Source organism: Melanotaenia boesemani, chromosome 12 (assembly GCF_017639745.1).
Source record: "Melanotaenia boesemani isolate fMelBoe1 chromosome 12, fMelBoe1.pri, whole genome shotgun sequence".
Taxonomy (NCBI): domain Eukaryota; kingdom Metazoa; phylum Chordata; class Actinopteri; order Atheriniformes; family Melanotaeniidae; genus Melanotaenia; species Melanotaenia boesemani.
This window is the reverse complement of record NC_055693.1, coordinates 24,656,247-24,680,673: the sequence shown is the minus strand read 5'-3', so window position 1 is coordinate 24,680,673 and position 24,427 is coordinate 24,656,247. Positions and strand designations below refer to the sequence as shown.

Below are 24,427 nucleotides of genomic sequence, written 5' to 3'. Positions count from 1 at the left end.
TACAAAATGTACAGGAGGAACAAGTGAGAGAGAAGGAAGAGCAGCAACTAATGAAGAAAAAATATCAGACGGGGACAAAAGACAATGTGAGAGGCAGGCAGGGTGAAAGTCTATCTGCCTGTCATGGTGGAATTATCTTGATAGCTTCATAGCAAGAAAGGCAAGGCAATCAGGAGTAAGGATGGCATATTCACGGGTAAAAATAACAACCAAGAGAGCCAACAGAGAACTGCACCACAAAAATCACAAGAAGATGCAATATTATTTAATTTCAGTAATATAAAGGATGCTATATAACACAACAAAGTGAACATTTCATATTTTGTACTTTTGTGAGGATAGGGTCAATGTGGCTTCATTTCTATAAATCCTTCTAGGAGTCTCCATTCCTGTTAAATTAACTAATAAAAGCTCCCTGCAGCTGACAAAGGTAAATAAAAGCAGGAAGGAGACTTTAAGCATATACATTTCACTGCAAGTGACAGAATGGCTATTAACATTTGAGTCACGATATCTTAATCAGCTGCAGTGAGCTCTGGTCATTTTGGTTCCGTCAAGGTTGAAGCATTTCAAAAAGTAAATTACTTTTCTCCAAATGAACTGATTTGTTCTGTGACATGCTGCGGACTCTCATCCACTATCTGTTAGTTAGCAGAAAAGAGGAGAGATGGCCAGTGCTGAATGCTGCTTAGGCTGATTGGTCATTGTTACGTAGGCGTTCCAAGTTATTATACATATGCTGTTTTTGTTCCTTTATCCTAAATAGTCAATGCAAATGACAATGAACAAAATCATTTAACTGTCCAAAACACAGTGTTCCACATTGTTATGCAGAACAGTTTTACAACATTAAATAAGTCCTAAAGACCTGAAAATGTACCTGTTTCTTTTTTTTCTTTTTTTCTTTTTTTTTTGTATTACCTATAAAACCAAAAATAAATAAATAAATGTAACAAATCTATGTAAACCCAGGAGCCCTTCTTTACAATCACCTTAACAACTCTGTCATCCATTAAACCTGTAGGTCTGAGGAAGTTTCTGCCTGCACCTCATTTGAGGAGACCAGAATTGCCTCAGGGATACAGTATACTACTGCCCAAGCTAATAGAGTTTCCTTTTAAGGATGCTCCACAGCTTCTCAATATGGTTGCGATCAGTGGATGATAGTGGTCACACCATTAGTTTTTCTCACTTTATGCCCAAAGCAACCACAGATTCAATGGTACTTTTTGAAACAGAGGTTAGGCACCCTAAAGGGGCCTACCACCTCACTCTCCATTATTTCAGCCCATAACATCACTCCACCTCCTCCTGGCTGATGTTGCAAGCTTGTTGGAACATGGTGCACATCCACCAGCCATCTGATTTCCATCCATCTAGACCAGGGCTACTCAATTCGGTCCTACGAGGGCCGCAATCCAGCAGCTTTTCCGTGTATCCCTGCACCAACACATCTGAGTCAAATTAATGAGTCATTGTGTAGAACCTGATTGGCTGTTAGAGCCACCTAATTTGACTCAGGTGCGTTGGTGCAGGGATACATGAAAAACCTGCTGGATTGCGGCCCTCGTAGGACCGAATTGAGTAGCCCTGATCTAGACCATCTAGTGTAACATGGCATTTATTAGTGAATGCATTTCAGAACCAGTTGCAAATGTTTCTTGCTGTGAGGGGAGGTCAAAATACAGCTTAAAGCACAACTGCAAGCCTCAAGAATATTCTACATGATGAGATTCTTGATTCTTGGGATTACAGAGACACCACCAGCATCAGATACCTGCTGATCTGGTCAGCTGCTCATCAGTGGCTGCCCTCCTAATGTGATGCTTTTGGCTTAAAAAGACTTTCTATGATATGTCTTTATCTGAACAAACTTGTTTTCTCTCTGCACTACACATTAGTTTGTTTTTTTCTTCAGCCTCTTGACATGGCTTCTCTTTACTTAAGCTCACCCTGTAAACTAATAAATCAAACCTGTGAAATTGTTATCAGTGATCTAAACAGACAGAAGAAACAACAAAAGCTAAATAGTTAAAATCCTACATGCAGAATATGGAACACAGTACAAAGTGTTTTTGTGCTTATTTTTTTATTAGAAATATTTTTCTTCAGTTTACCAAAAAGAAGAAGAAAAAGAAAAAATCTCTCCCTGTGGCAGCTTTGGGAAGTCTAAATCAAATAATGATATCTGGCAACTATGACGCTCCATCACCTCCTTCATACCCGCTCTCATTTTGCACAACTGTCCACATCAACTATTTTTATATTACTGTCTTAATTATTTTTATTGTTATGTTGTTTTCTGTACTTATCAGTGTTTATTCTTATTGTATTTTTTAGTCTGCTGTGACAGAGCAATTCCTCTGATGGGATTTAGAGCCTATACCTCTAATTATCCATCTATTTACATTTCCATAGCTGGAAAAATGGATAGATGATAAGATTTAGCTCATTATTGTGAGGCTACCAAAAATCCACAACTCTCATGAACCTCATTGGTCTATATAAATGTATTATACATTCAAAAAGAAAAAAAAAATAATAAAAAAATCACGTAAACTGAAGTCAGGGAAACAAACACATTAACGAGCCAATTCGCATCCTTGTGGGGATCACATGCCACCTTATAATGACTGTATAAAATAAATCTAAATATCTAGATATGTTGAGTTTTATGGTTTTTGTTTAAAAGAGAAATGGCTGATTCTCTTAATACATATTCATTCAAACATAGCAACTGTTATGGATCTGTATAGCTAACAGGAATAAATCACTACACCTCACTGAATGTTAAGGTGTTAGGCTGAATTTTAAGCCAACCATTAAGTGGGCATCCAACAGCCAACATCAACAGGGGGCTTTAACACAGAGCACCACATTAAACTATGCTGTCAACCAATGGGAATACCTACAGTCCTAAATATAAGAAAGAAATTGGATCTGTGTGTGTAAATACAGTAAATGCATACACACATATTACTACATTTAAATTTAGTAAAATAATCATAAAAAACTGCTTCGGTGGCACGCATACAAGCACACACACTGAGTTGCACGAACAAAGAAGTATGCTTTTACAAATCCACTTGAACCCAAATGCTGCTGAAGCGTGCATACTTTCAACTAGACACGCACTGTTCCACTCTTTTACAAACATTTGGGTACTTGGACTCTTTACACACATGGTTACACCCACGCACAAAGTCGATACCTGTCACAAACACACAAACCCCACTTCAAGCCCATCCACCTCCATTTGCCACAGACGCATCACGAGTAGGTCAGAGAGACATGGAGAAGTGGGCTGGAAGAGCCAGTGGGCTTAAAAAGAAATAGACTGAGTGAAGATGTAAAAGCAAAAAAGACAAAAGGGAGGAGGAGAGATTACTGCAGAATAAAGGAGAAGGGAGAAGAGAAGCAGTTTAATGTTGGAGACCTGTGTGACCCAGCTTCTGCTCCTTCACTAACACGAGGACCATTTTTCCCCTAATACGCCCACATTATTTTGATAGCACACAAAATAGGGCATTAAACTGCTGTTAAACTTTGAAAATCCTCTACTTCACAGCGCCATGTGTCAGCCCACACAGAACTGGCCTGTCAATAAAGAAAAGATGCAGCCAGCGAACAGATTATTTTACTCAAAGATAGAAAAAAATCATGGTGTTCTTTAGTACTAATAGTGATGATCATCTTATCAGGCTAGTTAATTATTCAGCGCTGAGACTCCTGTCATTCCCTGTTAAAAAAAAGGGTTTAAAGGCTGATTTTCATTAGCACCTTTAGATGAAATAACATATGATAACTGACTGTGCCATAAACATGTTAATTCGAAATTTTAGCTCTGTTCATCTCAGCTTTTTCTCATCAGTGTTTCTTATTAAATAAATTGTTTCTACTTATATCACTGCAAAACAGACTTTTTTTATCAGATTAAACATGGGCCAAAAAGTGTAAACCAACAAGCCAAACCATTAAGACCTTTTCAAAGATAAAGTGAAAATCATTATTTCAAATCTTTGAGGCACATCAAATACTTGGTTAAGTAAAATTATCATTTATGGACATTGTTTTAAATGTTTATTTTGCAAGAAAGATCTCTCTAATATCTGTCTCATTTAAATTAGAATACTGGGGCCAAACCAGAGCATGCGGGAGCCATCAGTGATGCATAGTGGCAGCTAAAGGTTGGTTATTGTGTTGCTACAGTCAACATTCATCCATCATCTATCTTTTTTGAGAGAATCTACTCATGCTAAGGGAGAACAGACAATCATGCTAAGCTGAGAAACTTGACTTGCTGTGAGACAATGATGCTAACCATCACACCATTATGTATCAACAATCACCTAATATTACTGGTGCTGGCTAAATATATTTTCTTAAAGAAACATTCTGTTTTTATTTGCTCCATTTAAAGGGGGTTGTGTGAAGTTATTGAACAGACACATAAAACCAAGGTGCAAATCAAAATGTGAATCTTGTGTAGTCTAATAAACAATCTTAAGTTTCTAGGAAATGTTATTTTATAAGTTAGCTTTTAATTATATTTTAATTCAGTTAATATAAACAAAGTGTAATCCAGAAACTATAAAACTACTAGAATAATTAAAATTATGGGACTCATTGGGTTTCTGTTTGGGCTCTCATGTTACAAGTTCATGTGAAGTGTCCTGAGGTTGTGATTTTTCAGAGCTGTAAATAAATAGTTATTCCAAATTTTCCAACTAATCCAGTTTTCCACAGTGTTACAGGAGAAGATTTTTTGAGAGCAATGTTGCGGATACAGGCTTACCTCATTGATAAGAAACTGAAGCTGAAGGACCGCTGCTCCACTCTCATGCTGACAGTAGCAGTCCACTCCCGGTCGTCCCAGTCTGAAGGCATCACAGAGTCAAGGATGTATACACAGCTGTCATATAAGTATTGTTACCTGGGCTTCCACTACAAGAGCTTGGTTCTGAAAGCAGATAAAGCTTTTACCATGACTATGTATGTGTTGACGTTGGGTCCTATTTTGAACACTTGTGTTATTATAAAGTCACTGTAAGGCCATTTCATGCAACCAAATTATTGGTACGTGTCAAACATGTTAGACATTAAGAACATTATAAAAAGAATTTTAACCAGATTGAATCATTGGCGTGCTACTTTGTGCACCACTAATTCATAAAGGCAAGCCTGTGTGATCAACAAAGATTTTACATGAAGCTTGTTCAAGAAACAGTTATAGCCACCAAAGGAAGTCCCAATGCACATTTTTTATAGCAGGTGGAAAGCAGCAGGAGGTGGAAATAACTTAATGTGAAAAAAGAGGCGGTTGGATGGGACTCAGGAACAGTTATTCAGTCACTGCAGTGACTAGTTCAGATTTCCCTACAGTATGTCGCCAAAATTGCTCACAATACACAAAAACACCAGAAATCATCCCTTTTCCACTTATAACTCAGTAGCAGATTTATTTCTTTTATTGTAAATGATGAACTAATTAGACTAAAATAAAACATGGCAGACAGAATAGGTGTCAGAAACTTTCTACCAGATGATATCATGCACATATGAGCTGTAGTGCTCCATTATAAAACTTGGAGTATGATGTGGCTGGTTAGCTTATCCTCCCATTCTCCCTCAAGAGATTTCTGTCAACCTCACTTAGCATCACCGGTTACCCATGACACCTTGCAAACAGCTTAGGGCAAGGTGACTGCACGAGCCACAATCAAATAAATGTTCAGTTGGCTGACAGCACAAAATACAAAAAAAGAAGAAAACAAAAGAAAAAAAAAGGAAACACAGTTGAACCCATGCAAACAAAATGTTTGTTCATAAAAGAGAGCACAAGATGGACATAAGAGGTTTAACCTGCAGCAGAGGAGGGAATATTATTCTGATTTATTTGTTTATGCTGTTTTGGCTTGATATTTTAACATGTCAAAAGGATATTTGCTTTGCAGCCGAAGAGAACTAGCCATGATGCAATATTTTCATACATGCAATAATCCAAAATATTGTCAGAGTGAGTGAATTTTTATGACATTTTCATAACGTGTTCAGAAGCCAACCGGGTAGAAACATACAGTCTTGTGCAACAGACTTATCACATCTACACTGGCAGATGCAGTGAACTACTGAACCAGTCTGCACATCTTCTGTGCACCAGGGAGAAAAGATTAACAGGTCAAAATACAGCGGCAACATTACAATAAAGCAGAGGTTACTGGCTCGTTACCAGGCCTCTGCAGAGCTGAATGACATGCAGATGACATCTGATTCAGGTGTGTTGGAGAAGGGTTGCATCTAAAAGTTGCAGGATGGTAGATCTTGAACTTGGGCACCCCTGCATTAAAGTAAAGTTTCAAATCTTTTTTTTTTTTTTTTTTTTTTTTTTTTAATGAATTGCAGCTTTAAAGATTCTAGTTTTTTTACACTGACATTTTCTTTAGAAACACAGTTAATTACAAACCCTCGTCAGTTTTATGGTCAAGCTAGTTTGAATACTCTAAACAAACTGTTTTTGTGATCAATACACCCATTTTTGTCACCATTTTACTGCAGCATTGTCCTTCCTTTATGCACGCTGGAATCCGGGAGCTGTAGAACAGACACTGTCATGTTTATCAGTCAAATTAATGGTATGATGAGGCACAGACATCAGACAAGAAGTGGACTTTTTGACAAGAATTGTGACCTTATCAAGCTTAAGGTTGCTGACAGACAGCTGTTTAACGTGTGTGGATGTGTATCTCTCTGCTTGCATCCAATATGTATGTGTTATGAACTGAAAGTGCTTCACAGCTGTGGCCCAGGCAAGAAAACCTAAAGTAATGGTCAAGGCACCAGTTCTCACACAGACACTTCAGACCTTTAGTCACTGTATTCTCCTCATGTGTTGGTGTATGGATGCACGGCCTCCCAATGTGTGTGTGCAACTTTAAGGATAAATGGGAAACCCCAAGCACAAAGCAAGTGATGCAAGTAATGCAGTGATGCAGGAACTATTGTTAACAGTGAATGTTCTATTCATTTTGAGATTAATAAAGGTGCTTAATTTAGGTTCCTGTAATGAAAATTCAAATTAATTAATGTTAAAGGTTAAGTTCATTAAAATCAGAGTTTAAAGAGGAGAGAGGATTAGTGTTATGCAGCAGGTTTTAAAGCTTTTATACACCAGAGGCTGGCTGATTAGCATTCTTTCACCTCTACTTCTGAACTGTCTTTTATTCACTCTGTCTCGCCCAAATCGACTGAACTACATCGATGGGTGGGTGGGTAGATACCAAACATTCAAGCTTATTCAAAGAATGGAGGCCTTTGTTTTCAAGCACCACCAAACCGCAAAGAAATGTCTGTTTTCTTTTACTTGTGTCAATACACTGAGCACAATGGACCAAAGCTGTTCACATAAAGCAGTCGATATGTATTTCTGTTTTAAATGGCCCACACTGCAGGCGGCTTCAAACATTAAAGGTTAAAATGAGAACAACCCAAAGGTCATGTTATTGTATATTGGCACCGTCTGCATGTTCTACTTTTTTTGCAGTCACATCGAATGATCATAATAGTTCTGTTTCGTATCAGTTATATTCTTGTTTTAGCTCTTTACAAATTGCTAATACCCACTTTTACTTGGAATATAGTAAACATAACTTCCTGAGACCCTGCGTGAAAATGCATGGACATTACATTTTTACCTTCATTCACCATATGCTTCTTTCTAGATGACTTAAAACTGTTGTACCTGAAAGTGGATCTTTTTAGCTTCTATCTAGTGGTTGCATTTATCACAATGTACTAATCTGTCAAGCCACAAGAGGGCGCTCATTTCAGTAAATAGCTTCAATTGCACTTTCAGAAGAAAAGTAAAAAAAAAAAAATCTAAGAGATAACAGAAATGTTTGTGCTAAAACGTATATTCATAGATCGTAATGTCCATAGTTCCATATATTTAAAAAAAACATATGTATCGTAATAACTTTCCAAGTTAAATTTAAAATTAAAGTAAAGTAAAGTAAAGTAAAGTAAAGTAAAGTAAAGTAAAGTAAAGTAAAGTAAAGTTAAAGTTAAATATCATGTACTGGGACATACTTTATAATACATTACCACACATGCAGAGTAAAAGTCAGTTAACTTTGAGGAATATCAATTCTAGCATTAGTTCTAAGTTTCTGCATAACATTGGATATTACTTACATTCAAAAAAAGCTATAATGGATCACCAAGTCCCCCCAAAAGCTGCCTAGTGGAAAAAATCTTGAAACTGCATGGAAGAAATACATCAGGATCAATCAAAGGTAATTTGGAAAGGTGGGCATTGAAAAGTGGTTGGAGAACAAACCAATTATGACACTTTCTACTATTCATCCTGAACAATCTGAAGACATTTGCTAGCAGTGGTCCAAAAAGACAAACAACAAAGACCACATTTTGTATGCTAGGACAATTGGCAGCGATAACTTGGAAGACACAATGATGAGCTCCAACTGAATGAATGCCCGAACTAAGAAGTGGAAAATTCAAATTGTCATACTTTGTTGGATCTTGCTTACCAAATAGTTGGTTATTGTTTCACCAAAATAGCATTGAATGTTGTGTACAAAGCAGGACTGTCATGCATTTCCTTGAATTTTGCATGATGGTGTCTAAAGTCATTTTGATTTAACAGTGATGATGTAGTTCAAGAAGATGAACAATAAAAAACAAATAAAAATGTCCCTCAAGTCACAGTGTGCACAATATTTGCAAAACAACCATCCTGAAGGTTGTAAAAACAACAACAACAAAAAAAAACAAGCACAAACAAAAGAAAACAAACAAACAAAATAAATAAATAAATAAAAAATCCGAAATCCAATAATTGCAAAAATAAAAAAAGAGTAATACATCTAAATATGCAAGTAAAGTATTTATATGCAATGTAAAAATACAGACACATACATCAGAGAGTCTACAGAAGGTCTAATGCGGTGTCATGTAAAGCTCTGTGGAAGAAAGTCTTGTGTGCAGCGTGTAGTACGTTTTCCCTGCAATCAAAACTTTTCTAAGTTTAATACGTTTTACACTTGGATTTAGCCTTTTTGTGGAAATAAACAGGAGCTTATACTTTGTTGCACACTGGTGAGTTTCTACTTTTATCTGTTAACACTGAACCATTGTCCACATACAGGACATATTTTTTCTCAGGAACTACTTCTTCTATCGAACAAAACATGTTTATATTGTTAGCATGCCCATAATCTTTTCAGACATTAAAAAAAATAATAATAAAAATGCCCAAACAACAGAACTCCGGTTCCAGGAGGTTTAAAGAGAATATTGATGTGTTTGTGTGACAGATTGAGTAAAAAGTCAGTAAAATGGAAGTACATGTTGGGTCATCATATTGTGAGACTGGCTAGAATCTCACTGTGAGGGAATTGGTTCTCACTAGAAAAAGATTAGGAAGAAAGTCAAGATTTTCTGTCATGGATTCCATTAATATCTTTATAGAGGAAAAAGTAATTCAAGGAAAAACTGGATAAAAAAGTCTTGTGCAAACAATGAACAACTGCACTGTCACAAATTTGCAAAACAGAAAAAGGTAAAAAGCTAAATGCTGCTAGATGACATCATCCTGTAAAAACTAGTTCTTGCATTGTCTATAATCACTCTAGCGGCTCATGAACATTAAAATTACTACAGAAAAGTAGTAAACTGTGGAAACTGGACTAAGTGCAATTAACTGAGTACTTGAGTACAATATAGTAATTGTGCAATAGTCTTCTTTTAAAGTATATTTTTAACCTGTATTCTACTTGTATATTTGTTTTCTTTATATTGTTATTAATTTATGGTGTTGCACTGGTACTGAAACTCCTAATTTTCCTCAGGGAACCTGCCCAAAGGGATCAATAAAGTTTTATCTAATGTAATCTAATCTAATCTAATCTATATTGAAAAGTGCCCACCCTTGTTCTGCAGATCCCTTATTTAAGCAGATCAGCATGGTGACTTCTCTGGGTTAAAGTAATGTTAAACTAATTCAATGAATAATGTTAGATTTTCTCACCAAATGAATGTGTGTATGCATGTCTCTGTGTGTGATTCAAGAGCCCACTTGAAAAGGAATGGTGGACTCAAACCATCTCTCTGTCAGTCTATATCATTCTCTTCCCCACAGGCAGTCTTTGTGTGCATCACATTCAAATTCACATCACATGTGAGACACATCAAAACACAAAAGACGCTGTCAAAACAAAGGCTCATGTGCAGGTGAAGTCACCCGCACCCATATCGGAGACAGACACTTCTGCTGCAAGCTGACAGGAGAAAATGTCAGAGCCGAAGTACTCAATGTAGAATTAGATGATTTTTGAAAACTAATAAGCAAAAAAAAAAAAAAAAAAAAGTAATTAATTTACTTTAAAATGCATTTTTAGGCATGGAAGAATCTTTGCAGGATGGACTGCCAATTTAAGCGCTCAAAGGTTTTATTTTATTGCATCTTGAACATGAAACAATTGCATAGTGTCATACAGGGACCACTTATGTTCATTATAAATTCAAACATTAGTGATCACAGGTAACAACTCTGTTGATTACAGCTACACAACAGCTTGAAAAAATATGGCAAAAGAAGATGTTAACTGATTAAAATGGAGTGGTGAGACATCGTCAAAGTAATCGGGAAGACCCCATTTTTGTTGGGTGTTTCATCCTAAAACAATAAGAGTCATCACTTCTTAATCTTTGTCTGTAACCTACTTAACAAAAGTAACCATTACAGCTATTTTAAACTTAACTTTCATAAAGCCAAGGTCCTCCAATGGGGCGACTTTAAGAACAGGTGCCCAAACCATACCAAACTGTGCTAAAATGGCAAGTTTGGGGACATGTTGTCCAATGATTAAATAGAGATTTAAAGCTAGAGATACATCACTCCAAAGGGATCCTGCAAATCTTTTGTTTTTCAGGTAAGTCCAAACTTATACCATTTACACATTTTATAAAAGGAGCACTTTTGTTAAGATGTGTGACCATTAGGGGGGAGCCGATTCACAATTTAATCTATTTATTTATTAATCTATTTAAGTGCTGATTATGATGCATAAATGTTCAAAAACTAGTATTTTTTCATAATAATTAAATCACAGGAACACAGCTGCAAAGGCAGAAAGATAAAAGTTGTACGTGTCGCCCGGACACTTTGGGGGGCGGAACGGCAGTCCGTCCAGCTAAAGTACCTGGCAGGTACTGGAAGAGATACCAAGAAGGAGGCAGATAGCCTTTCAGCCACAGAATTGAGCCTGAGATTTACTCATCAGGTTTACAGACGAGCATTTGGAATGGAAAAGGCCTGGACAAGACTATCTCCATATCGTCACCCTCTTAAAATAATGGCCTAAGTAAGTTTTTTCAAGTTTTTCTAAAAACACAAAAATCTGTTTTTAGAAAAACTCAGGCCATTATTTTAAGAGGGTGATGATATTTAAATTAACAACCAAAATAAAACATTATAGTAATACTACAAACACACAACAGCACCACATGGGTTCAGGATAACGGAGAAGAAAAAAGTCACTGGTTGTTGTTCTTAAATATTGCTAACACATTTTTTCCTGTAGATTCCATGAAAAAATCAGAACATATTATTAAAAATATGTTTTATATGTGTTGGATTTATTTACTGTTCTACATCAATGTAAGCTAGTGGAGATAAATTTGTTTGATTGCTTGAATTAATGGAGTAAGTAGTATAAAGGTAACCACTAAGAGAGAAAAAAAAAAAAAAAAAACCTGAATGGAAAACAGATGCACTGAATATCTTCATAATCGTTTAATAATCGAATTGTAGCACCCTGAATCTTAACTAAAACAGAGGTACCAGATGGCATACCCCTAGTGACTATGACTCCAAAGGTATTCAAAGGCAGGGATGGTTGCAGAGATTATGGGGCTCAAAACGGTTAAACCCAGAGGGAAGTTTCTTTTTTTTCTTTTTCAGTTTTTTTTTTTTTTGTATGTTCCTCTATTTTACCTAATGCTGCACTTTTTGTTTAATTGGCAGCTTTTTTCATGTTTTGGGAGTGTCCCTCAAGATCAAGATGAAGCTGCCCTACTCTCCTATCACACTAACTCTAAATGATTTGTCCAAACTGAGTTTTGTCATCAAACAAAACAATAAACAGCTTTTTAGCTGGTCTTACAGCAGCAAAGAAACTAGTGGCAACACATTGGAAACTTCTAAAATTGGATTTCTTTCCGTGCATGGATATTAACCTCTCTAGACAATGTATATTGGAGTTGTCATCTGCTCGAGTTCACAGAGCAAAAGAGCCAGCAGTAGAGGTTTGCCACACACGATCGATAAACCTCTGTGATGTCCTGGAGTAATTCAGGAAGGAAGAGATGAGTCCAAGAGAGGGTGAGGGGTTGGGGGTGTTATCTTGGGTTGTTTTGGTTTGAATGTATTCTTTTTTTCTTTTTTGGTTCTTTTTTTTTCTTAATTAAACTTAATATATTATCGGATTTTTTTTTTTTTTTTATGTCTGTTTTCATTTTAATGTCAATGAAAAAAAAAGATCACAAAATGTAAAGTTAACTTCATGAGTAAAAACCAAGTGGCAATTTTTAACACTATTTGAAAGCTCCCTTCAAACATCATATTTCTTCCTCTTCTTCTTCTTCATTATTATTATTATTATTATTATTATTATTATCAGAAGAAGAATATTTTTTTTTGTATGTTTTTTAAGTGGCACAGTTGTTACGCTCAATCTGAAAAGATGTCAAACACCTTTGTGTTCAGAGCAGGACAAAAACCTCATGCTGTGCATAGACCACTGAACACACAGGGAAGTTTTGTGTCCTGTTTTTGTGTCTCAGGAACTTCACAAGGAGCTATGATGATAAGCAGCTGATGCCACCCTTGTTGAGCGGATACGGTCTGCTGTGGAAAATGTAGAAAGGAGTCAAGCCGAGCAATAGAAAATCGGCTTTAGAGTCTTACTTCCAGTTGGTATAATGTGCATTCAGCCAAATGAAACTAAAGCAGGGGCAAATTTGACTTTAGCTTCCAATGAGACTTTTAATTTATCTGCAGTACTCTTGTGCACTTGTGCTTTAATGCTGTGGTTGTCTTTCAAGTCATGAATAACTGCAGGTTGTGTTTGCTTCGTGATTCGCAATTAATGCACCCTGGGTCCTTTCCCTTCTGTTTGTTTAGACTAAATTTACACAACTAAAAAGCTCCCCCCGTCTTTCAGGTGTGCACCTGCTTCATAGGCAGCAAGACCCCCCTCCTTTCCTTCACTGCTTCTCTGCTCTATCTAAATCCATAACCACATAACCCCCGAGCAGACTGAGACACAATCTGTTAGAGATCAGCTGTACTCTGCCTTTGTGGCTGCACCATGTCGCCACTCACGTGTTACCTGCTGTGTCTGATTTCCCGTCAATCCGTGAAACTGCACCGCAGACTGTGACAGACCTCTCTGCAGTCACCTGGTATTTTAATCCTGTTCTGTCATCTCTAAAACGCTTCTATGCCTGATAGCTGAAAGAAACAAAACTGATGGAGGATTTGATGGATAAAGTAAAATGGTATAATAATATTACCGGTATACACAACTGTAATAATGATACTTAATTTGGTTTTAACCTTTTTTATGTCAAAACATCTCTTGGATGTGTTGGATGACATAGAGGCTAGCAAAGTGCTTTCAGCATCAGTTAACTCCTCGATTAGAGTAATAACCTCAGCCTGCAAGAATATCACTTTCCTTCTTAACGTTTGCATATTTATACATAAATACTCATGGAGTATTTATGTATACTCAAGGCATTTTTGCAGATTTCTTCCAGTTATATAAGCTCCCTTCAGACCAAAACAATTACAAGCCAATTTCCAAAAAAAAGTCAAAAGATTGAAAAAGGCCAAAGAACTGAGGAACTAAATGACCTCAAAACAGAAATGTGGTCTCAACTTTACCTTCAAAGAATATTCTCTTTTACTTTTATTATATATAGATCTGAAGTAAGCTACAAGTACCTATGATGGATTTTTTCTCATTCTATTAAAATCTGAGAGTAGAGGGAATAATTAATATAATTTGTTTTACTTGTATTCCCCAAAAGTCTGTTTTAAATTTACATAAGCCTGTGTTAATCCTAGACTGAGGATAAACTATTCCTAATTCTGATTTATCCCTCTTTTTATTTCAGTCACACTCTGTCTTTGATTTCTCTAATCTCTCTGTTTCTGCTTTTTAAAAATCTACAGTCAATAAGTGTCCAAACTAAATGTTTTCCAGAGAAAGTATCTATAGGTGTGTCTCAATTGCTCCGTATTGCTAAACAATGGAGGTTTGAGTGTTCTTTTTCATACTTCTTTTCCAAATGTATCATGATGACATCTATGTTTGGCTAAATTATTATTCACGTGCTACTTTTTTTTTCCCTTTTAATCCACAAATGTTTATCAGGAAGGAGGGCATGGTAGGAGGTCTTAGTTCACAGAAATCCATGTAAGAGACCTTGAGTTCAACACCTATCACTCACATTTTCCACTGTCCCTTCACCTTTCCACCGTTCTGTCACTGATGATTTCTCACTTTCATGCTCACTCATGAAAGGTTAACATCAGGAGATAAACAAACATTGCAGGGTAAGAATGAGTCAACATGGTTAGGTTCAGACTACAAAGTATGGGTGAGGCTATTCATGAATTATTGATCACTGATTATTTCTTATCCTGAATTGGGACACTGCTTAATTTTGCACGTGGAGAAATACATCTTTGACAAGTTTTCTTATGAAACTGACATCAATATTTTGGTGGTGCATGTGTTTGGGTCCCAAAATGTAAAAAAGCCTCTCTCTCTCTCTCTCTCTCTCTCTCTCTCTCTCTATATATATATATATATATATATATATATATATAAAGTCATTATGATCTCCCAGACCTTGGCTCTGAATTTTTTTCTTTAATTGGACCTCTTTAAATTTTAGTTGAATACCTCTGTTCTAGGGTAATGAAAATAACCTTTTTTTGTGTGTCATGTAATTTTAGAATAATGAAAGCACATGATGGCTGTTACACTGTTCTTTGAATACATCACTCTAAATGTTACAAACTTCTACTTCAATGACTTTCAAATTTGGTATTTTTATGGTTTGGCACCATGGAGAGCAGATGGAGAGGAACTGAGAAAAAAGTAAAAGTATTAAAATCCACGACAGGGAACAGGCCTATGAATTTCATTAACAGAAGATAAGGTTCACTTAAAAGAACAAGGGGTCAAAAGCAGAGGATTTCAAGTTGTATTGGTACTGCAGCTATGCATGACTCTCTACATTAATGGCTCCTCTGGTTTCCTCTAACAAAATAAAAAAATGTACCTCAGGAATTTAGATATCCCGATGAACTCACCCTTTGGCAATCCAAATTAATTTAAACACATGGAAAAAATTATCTCCCTTCTCACCCTGCAGCAACTATTACACCTATTTTTAAGCTGAAAATGGGTTAAGACCAGTTTTTGTTCCTGTTATATGAAGGCACAGTTTGCAGTTAGCCATCTGCAAATGCAGTGCTCCACAAGGCAAACCCCCACAAAGGCATAAGAAAGTGGGCCAGCTGCTCATACATCTACACCTTCAAGACACTAACTTTTCATCTGTTTAGTAAATCTCATCAGCAGATAATTATTTGGCGTGTTAACGTTATGTTTTTGTACAACATTATCATGAAATAGGCCTACTTTTTAATCTAATAATCAAATAATGAAGCCTCAGTTCTATCTGTTCTCTAAAAACCTTTCAAATGCTGCCAAGCCCCTGGATGATGTAACAGATGAGCTGCTCGTGCTTTTCAAAAGCAATGTTTTTGATACCTTAGGCCTTGGACTAGTTGTTCAAAGTGCTGACAATAAAACTAAATCTTAATTAAAACTACATGCAAATCCTCAAAATTACACCGCAGTGGTTTTCTCTTGAATTGTTCCCCATACATGCCCTCTCTACTCCCATCCATGCTCAAAAACTCTTTTTCATCTTCCGCGAATCAAATTACTTTCATCCTGCCTCCATCATTTTTGTCTCTATTACTTTCTCTCTTTGTGTATGTGTGTGTGTTTACTCTGTGTGAATGAAGGCGGGTGTATAATAACTGTTTTGTGTGTGTTCAATAATGCTGGTGGAGCATTGGGGACACAGCTGGGCAATTTAGAATTGAGTATAAACATCTCACAGTGGAGCAGAAACATGAAAATATGTGTGCACACAGTGTGTGTGTGAGTGGCTGTTTGCACATACAATGGTGCTTCAAAGATGAATCCACTATATTTGTGCACAGATGTGATCTAAATCATCACCAGATTTTTCCATTAGCCAGAAAAAATGAACCCAATTAAACAATTAAACAAACAAAGATTATAATTGGTCATTTACTTATGGATACATTCTAGTGCAGCTGGAAATCCAACAAAACCACCAATGAAACCAAAAGAAGGACAATGCTGACACTTCACCATTGTAAAGATCAGGAAACAAAGAGTAACCAATTAATATTTTTACTGATCAGAGCAGACTTTTTACAACATTTTAAAATATACAATTTCAATCATTTTAAATCACTGACTGTGTGGCCTGTGTGGGAAATGCATCATGGACAACTTAACAGCTCTTCTAAACAGCCTTCCTCCATCTTTATTCGTAAGATACTCAGGAGTCAATACAATGTTAAAATCTTGGTCTAATGGCATGCTTCTATCTGCTTTAAAGTCTAAAAAAAAACTGTTTTAGATAATTTCTGCTCTAGTGTATATTGTATTATTGTGTCTGGCCCAGGTCATCATTGTAAATGAGAGCTGGTTCTCAACTGACTTATCTGGTTAAATAACGGTTAAAAAGGCAAATATGCAATTCTTTAAGTGTGCCATTCCTCCTATGATAAGCATTATGCAAATGTGTTTAATGTTTATTAGTAAGTAAAGAAAACTTCTCACAGAATTTGTGTTAAATGAGGCATTTCAGGCAGTTCGGGAGCAGGGATTTATGTTGGAGAGAATAACTTCCTTTACCAGACACTAGGAGCTCTGTAACCTTCCAGACCTTTTGCTTGAAACCTCTGGGGTGAAAAGGTAGAGTACAAACAACAAAACAACAAAAACTCATTACGTTTCAGTGCCAAACCAATGACTTCCTTTAAAGTTTAAAAATATGGCATTGGCTTTGCTAGAGGATTTAGTCTTTTAGTGCCTTTCAAGTTGACTTTTCTTCTGACTGCCACTGTTTTCATACAATAACTGACAACTGAGTCAGAACTGAAAATGTAAGTTAGTATTCAGCAAAGCAGGAATTGAGAGGCTGTTTGTTTATTTTTAAAAGTAGACTTCTCATACAAGTTTGTTTCTAATTTTTTTGGGAAAGAAAGAGATTAATCTACCATGAATAAATAGGTGTAAACCCACTTGTGAACATAACTTTACAGACGTTGCCCTTCTCTCTCTGATGTAATAAGAGTGTGAGAAGGCATCTGTGAGTCTCAGTAATTGGTTGTTTTACTGCTTCACATAATAGTGATTAAAATGGTGAAGCACATCTGTCCTCCTAATTCTCTCCTTTTCAAGAATTGGCCATAATCTGTGCTAAACAAAACAGTTAGGCCACTTTTAAATAGTCAAGGCTAATATAGTATGAGTATGGAAGGAAAAACAACTTAGAATTAAATCTTAATCAAGAAGTCTTTACATTTAGGGATCAGTTATTGTTGCACTCTTGGCAACTGCACCATAACATTTAGGCCGGTCTAATATAAGATTAAGGGTTTGTATTCCAGTCCATTTTTATAAGTTTAATTTTAGTGTCTCAGAACTACATGAAGGCATTTTCAGCATCATACATTACTCTGATTCACAACAACCTTGCCACACTGTCTCCAGAACACAGTCATGACCACAATAATTAATGCTAAGTGTTTCCTCTGCACAAGAATTCTTTGTAAAACACATTAAAAAGACATCAATGTGCAAATAATGATGTAGATTGCTGTACTGCTTAAAATGTTTTGCAACATTAGTTTAAAAAAAAGAGTAGTAAAATGCAATCTGCCATTGGCTACAATTGTGCTTTGCATACTTTTATATAGTGCTTTCTGCTGTCTCTTGTATTTAAGATCCAAAATGGTCTAAGGAGATTTTATTCACCTGTTGAGTACTGGTTTGTTTGCATGCTAACCAGTTGCCAAATCCTGATAATGAAAAACCGAGCTACTCTATGAGATAAATGCAGTTGGAAGGTGGTAAGGCTCACTGTTATCCGTCTCAGTGAGGTATGAGGTTTTCCTACGGCAGCTGCCCGACAGATGCTGCATCTAGCAGTAGCAGAAATGTTAGATTGGCAATGCTTAAAAAATTAAAAAAAAATAAATAAACAAACATTAAATTAATAAATAAAAACAAAGCCTTGTAGTATTGCTTCCCCAGACCTTGGAGTCTGATATTTGTTGAGTTTTAACCTGCACATTGACATCCACTCTGCAGTGTGGCCAGATTCTAAATGAAACTCAAATATACTGTTTGATGTCTACTGGAGCAAATCTGTATCTGACCTTCACTGCTGGCATTTTTAAAAGGGTATTGGAAGATGTTTTGTTATTCTTGAGTTTTTGGATGCTGTCCATCCACTGTGTGCAGCTTCTTTGCTCATGTTTTCTTTTTTGTCACCCACGCAGTACAACCTATAAGACTAGTTACACTGACATGCATAGCTTACTCAAATGGCAAAAGAAATCTTGGCCTAAGGATGGCTCCTATTTGCAGTGTTGTTTGACCCATGTTTGCCCTTGACTTACGGCATTGACTCTATATGTGTGTCAATGCCAAAATTCAGCCACAAGAGAACCACATGTGGCCCACAAGGAAATTTCTGTAATCTATGTCCAGGCTGGTTCCTCATATTTAGATAATTTCTGGCCCACACAAAATAATTACTGCAATCCATGCCCAAGCCAATAATTGACATCTGAACCACATGCAGCCTCATGGGCATCATCATGCATATTTTAGGGGGTTGGAAGCCACCAAAACCAACATTATGTTGACCTGTCCATTACAGATGGCATGGAGATCCAGAGACAAGAGCATGAAGCAGATGTATGGAGAAAGAGACCAAACAGATCTAGAGATAGAAGAAGCAACTCTTTCCACAAGTGGGTCTAATTTAACAAACAAAGCCACAGGTCCCAGACAAATCACACTGAACAGCTGCGCACAAGATAGTTTTGGTGCATAGAACGGAGCATTTTATCACTTTCTGTGGTGATAGTTATAGTTAAAGTAAGCCCAGATAAGTTTGGAATTTATAAGGAGTGAATAAAGAGTTTGAACCTTTCCAGCATTTTCATTTTGACAAAGGTGGCCTACGAGTGCGGCCGACCACCAACGAGTGCAGCAGTCTGCCATTGCCAATTGCCAGTGGGGGCGGTCCAATTGCTGACGGCTGATTCACATGTCTGCCATCTAGGGGTGGGAAGTAGAAACAGGTTTATATAGCCTTTCAATTTTACGACTTTGGCACCTAAAGGGTTAACTTATCATGATTTTACCACTGGAGCAACTTTGTATATCATCTCCTGAGGGCCAAGCCTCCCCATGTTCTAGAGATGTTCCTGTGTGGCCTATAAAACAGTTGCCATAACCGTTACCTGCATCTAGGCTGGCAACACTTGCCAGTACTGTAATTGAGCTATAAGTGCCTAAAGTAGCCCAGGTTATGCCCAAACTTGTCTGCTATTTGGTTATATTCTATAGTAAACACAATTTTTGTTTCTATAAATAAAATAATAAATTTTGTGCTCCCCCTCTTTTATATATATATATCAGTTCCTCAAGATGACTATAAATAGGCTCCATAGAAATAAAGCTAAATTGAATGGAATTGATGTCTTTTACTATTTCAACACAGGGTGATGTTCTCGAAGCAAAACCACTATATTTTAAGGTAAATCTATTTAAGTCATTGTTTTACTTGTTTTAGAATGTATTTAGGGTTTAAAAACTAAAAAAAAATTATATAAAAACAAACCAGATGCTAGTGATGTGGTATTGCAAGGCCAGTCTACAACACTGAAAAGAATGACTAAGTGTACACAATTACATGTATACAGGCAGCAGTCCATGGCTGCATACTAATGAACAGCTCAGTAATTAACCTGTGGATGACCTGCTTAGAGACAATAAAATAAGTCCTTAGGGAACTGGAAGGACATGCCACAGTTCAGAGATTCTTTCAGGTCAAAGGAAACCATTGAGAAATGCAGAAGGTATCTTTTAAACCAATAAGAGTGTCAGGATAAGCCTGAGGCAGTTCTCCCTACAAAATGATAGCGTGAAAAGGGTTCTGCTTAAAATTGTGGGGATTAAATTTTGTGATAGAAATTCTTGTTCAGCCAGCTTTTAGTGCAGCAGCACATAACAGTGAATATGGTGGATTTAATGAATTGGTACATATAGTTTATTTGGTAATTGGTAGAATTATGAAGACAGTTGACAGCAAGCACTGAATTCTTCATACAAGTGTAAAATGGTTTTCATAGTGAACATATCTATGGTATAAAAGGCATAAATATAGGTGAAAATATGACAACCCAAAATTATGAGATCAATATCTCATGAAGTTAATTTGGTGAACAACTCAAACACAACAAGCAATAAAATGGAAAGTCCCCAGAAAGACTCGTCAGCATAGTTAAACTTTAGACAAGTGACAGTCTGGATCAATTACACTGAAGAAGCAAATCAATATGAGATGTTTACTGTACTAATACCTGGAATAAAACTCAATAACAGCCAGACAAGTTGAGGAGATGCCACAGATGTTGGGTAAGAGCAAACCAGAGAGAAAGGAGGAGGAAGCTTAAACCAATTCTTCTCTTGAATGTGACATGAATGGTAAAAAGTTGGAAGCAGTAAAATTATTGGGAATGCAGTACTAAGTTTTTTTTTAGTCACGATTGCAGTATCGTATTCTGGGCTCTGTCTCTGGGTGGCTTTTATATTCTAGAGGTTGCAGACAGAGATAAAAGCAAAGGAGGAGGGACCACAGTGCTCATGAACAACAGCTGGTTTAATCCTGGATGTTTCTGGCAGAATATTTAACGGCAAGACTGTCCTTTAAAATGGTCAAACTCAATTTTTGCCTAAACTACCAAGGACCAGATATCAGAACTGGCAAAATGGAAATTAACCTTTTTAACTAAGTTCAAGTATTCTGTATGCTTGCTAAATAAGTTTTTCACATATGATATTAAAAAAAGAAATGTAAACACACTACACTTATGTATAGTAACTATTTGAACTCATTTAGTAGGGATAAACTATACACCAGGTTTTGTCAACAGTTCAGCTCCTCTATTTGGCTGATTAGATATGAATTCCTTTACTCAGTGGGGACTGTCTTTTAAGCCAAAACTCCTCACTGAGCTGCCTTTCCCATCAGGCAGAGCACTTTTAACACTGTAGCGACAACATAAGACTATCTGCTACTCAAATAGATTGGCATTTGCATTAAACATATTTTATAAATATATACACATACATATACTGTATTTACATACAGGAACCACATAGATTTGTGTGATTCAGGATTGAAAAAAATAAAAATAAATAAAAATTAAATATATATATATTTAAATATATATAATGAACTAAGCTGTTTGTCAAATACCCAAATGGCAAGCCTAGGATGATTTTCTGCTCCAAAGAATTAAGTGCAGCTAATACAAGATCCTGCTGTGGTACATGCTTGCATGGGTACATGCACTTCCAATCGAGAATCACAATTACAGCCACACGGATTCCAGAAACACACACACACACTTGCAGAGCACAGACAGCAGCAGCCAGTAGAAACTCAAGATCCTCTTTCCTTTTCCCTCTCTGGGTAAGGTGCAATTTGACAACTGGAGCTATCGATTCAGCTGCCTGCAGGCTTTTTATAGAATCAAGCACCATCATTACGACCCACAGCCTGGCCCGGCTTGCCTCTTTGCCTGCCTCGATGCATCCCTATCTAAGCAGAGACATTTGGTGACAGAAGAGAAACTGGGGTGACAGTTAGAGCAGGGGAGCGTAAGATAATGACGGCCATCGTAAACGTGGTTAAATGAAGGGGAATAGGAAGAAAGACAGACGTGAGTGGTGGGGATTATTTGGGAAGGAGAGAGAAATGGTAGAGGCAGTGGCAAATGATAAAATGGAGGGTGGAAGGCTGCTGTTGGAAAAAAAATAAAGAAAAACCAAAGCAAAAGGAGATGACAAGGTAGAGGATGCAGACAAAAGAAGAGCTGAAATTTGCAAATATGGGTGATTATTGACCGTCCATGTGGAAAAGAAAATGACATGGGTAAGAAGAGAAGGCTGTTCATGGATAAAAAAAACAACACAGAAGGTATTACTGTTTGTTTATGCAAAAGCTTCCATAAATTTGCAGGATGTTTTGTTATATGGTGAGGTATCACAAAAACCTTATGCAACATTTTAAAACCTAATGTTAGGTAACATGCGCTTAACCATTTCTTTCAGGAAAAGCAGAAACAAATTAATACGTGTCTGTAATAACTCACAAAACATAGCTTAGGGGCTTCTTGCACCTACTTTCATTTTCAAATGCAAATTTACTAATATAATCCTCACTGCAGGGGGACTAACATTAAGTGATTAGTGAATGCAAATGTGTGGATGGGGTGAAACGTGTGTTTATGCTTTCAGGAGCCATGGTGCCATGTCATGTGTTTCACATGTTATTTGTGCATGACTGTTTTAATTATTCGAATGCACAAAAGCCAAAAAAAGTGAGAACATTAGTTAGCAGTTTTATGTCAGTTAAATCATAGCATTATAATATTTTTCAACTATAATCCCTGTTATAAATCAGTAAGGATTCCTTTTTTTTTTTTTTTCTTTTTACTTTTTCAACAGCTATTTTGCACCATTGCTAATTAACTCACCATGTCTTAAATCATTAACATTACTGTAGTCATCACTTATTTTTCCATCAAGCTGTCCTGGTAAAAATGCTACACTTGTTAACAGTAACACTTCTTCTGTGCTGATGGTAAATGACCACCATTATTAATGAGCAGCTGGTGCAAAATGAACTCCTCCCCTCGCAGGAAATAGTCAACAAAAAGGCGAAGTCAGACTGAATAAGGGGACTGCCAGAATGTGTGTGCTCGAGGCGAAAGCTTAATGTGCAAAATGTGTGTGATTCCTCTGCAGTTATCCTGTTGTTATCACTCAGCAGGAACTCAGCCAGGTGTTGCAAAGCTGCTGATAGGATGAGCAGTAAACAGCACCTATAGAAAAGGTAGGATAAAGGAAAAACCATGCAAATACTTTTTCTTTTTTTTTTTTTAATGAACAGACCTCTTGTGGTGTGCACTTATTGTACAGTTGCCCACAAAATTGTTCAACCCTGACTGCATGGGTAATTTACAGTAAAATGGGCTGAATATATTTTCTGGTGAATGTACGTTATATTGTACATAATTTGTAGACATGTATGCTCTATGACCCCCTGTGCTTACAAAGTACACCTAAGAGGAGCACATTTAGTAAGGCCAACTTCAAAGTTGACCAGCAATGTAGGTTTGAAATGCATGTACACTTACAGCTAAATGGACACGTCAACTTCAAAGGTAAAATTGTCTAGTCATTATTATTCCTTCCAAATCCTTTGTTTTTCCATCTTTTCTTTTTTTTTTTTTTACCATGGATACATTTTTAAAGTGACAGCATTAGTTGGTGCAAGTGTACAAAGTCCCCTTCTGATTTTACTTAATCATGATACTATGCCAGTTTAAAACAGGAATCTGTGGCTAATCTGTGACTATAACCCACAATTGGACCAATTTTCACTTATGTGTAGCTGGAGGGAAGGAAATAAGTTGTCAAAGTTCTTAGGATTCTTTTTCTGGGAACAAAGATGCAGTCAATTTTAAATACAATGTAACTTAGGCCAGTTTAATAATTTACATAAGATAACTAATGACTTGTAAAAAAATGCTGTAAACTAAAGAAAAAATATAAATAAAGCATCCAAGTTGGATAACCTCAGAGAGCTGTCTTCACAGATTCTTCACTGTCACATATTTTTTTTGCCATTTTTTTAAGGACCAAAAAGCAGGATGGTACAGAAGATGATGCAACTGAAAACTAGAAAGAAATAAAGACTGGCCAAAATTGCACAGCGTATGGTGCCAGTGTCATCAGTTTTGACATTTAACAACGGAAACTAGGAAATATTTAAACAGAGGTAGCTTAACACAAACAAAAGGAATTATTGAGATATCTTGATTGGCTGATGATTAGCTGAGTGGCCAAAGAAAGGTTTTCCCATCTTTAGGTTTGTTGTCAGCCACTCACTGCAGGTATGACTGTTGTTCATGTTT

At 36.6% G+C, this 24,427-nt stretch overlaps 1 protein-coding gene across 14 annotated transcripts in view; it reads right to left on the bottom strand.

Moving 5' to 3' along the window:
* The window catches only part of stxbp5l (syntaxin binding protein 5L), a 165,177-nt gene that overhangs the window by 90,797 nt on the left and 49,953 nt on the right, over positions 1–24,427 (bottom strand). For all 14 annotated transcript variants that reach the window (XM_042001705.1, XM_042001711.1, XM_042001712.1 and 11 more), the window contains exon 3: positions 4,796–4,877. In XM_042001705.1, coding sequence (XP_041857639.1) covers positions 4,796–4,877 — 82 coding nt within the window. The remainder of the gene's footprint in view (positions 1–4,795; positions 4,878–24,427) is intronic.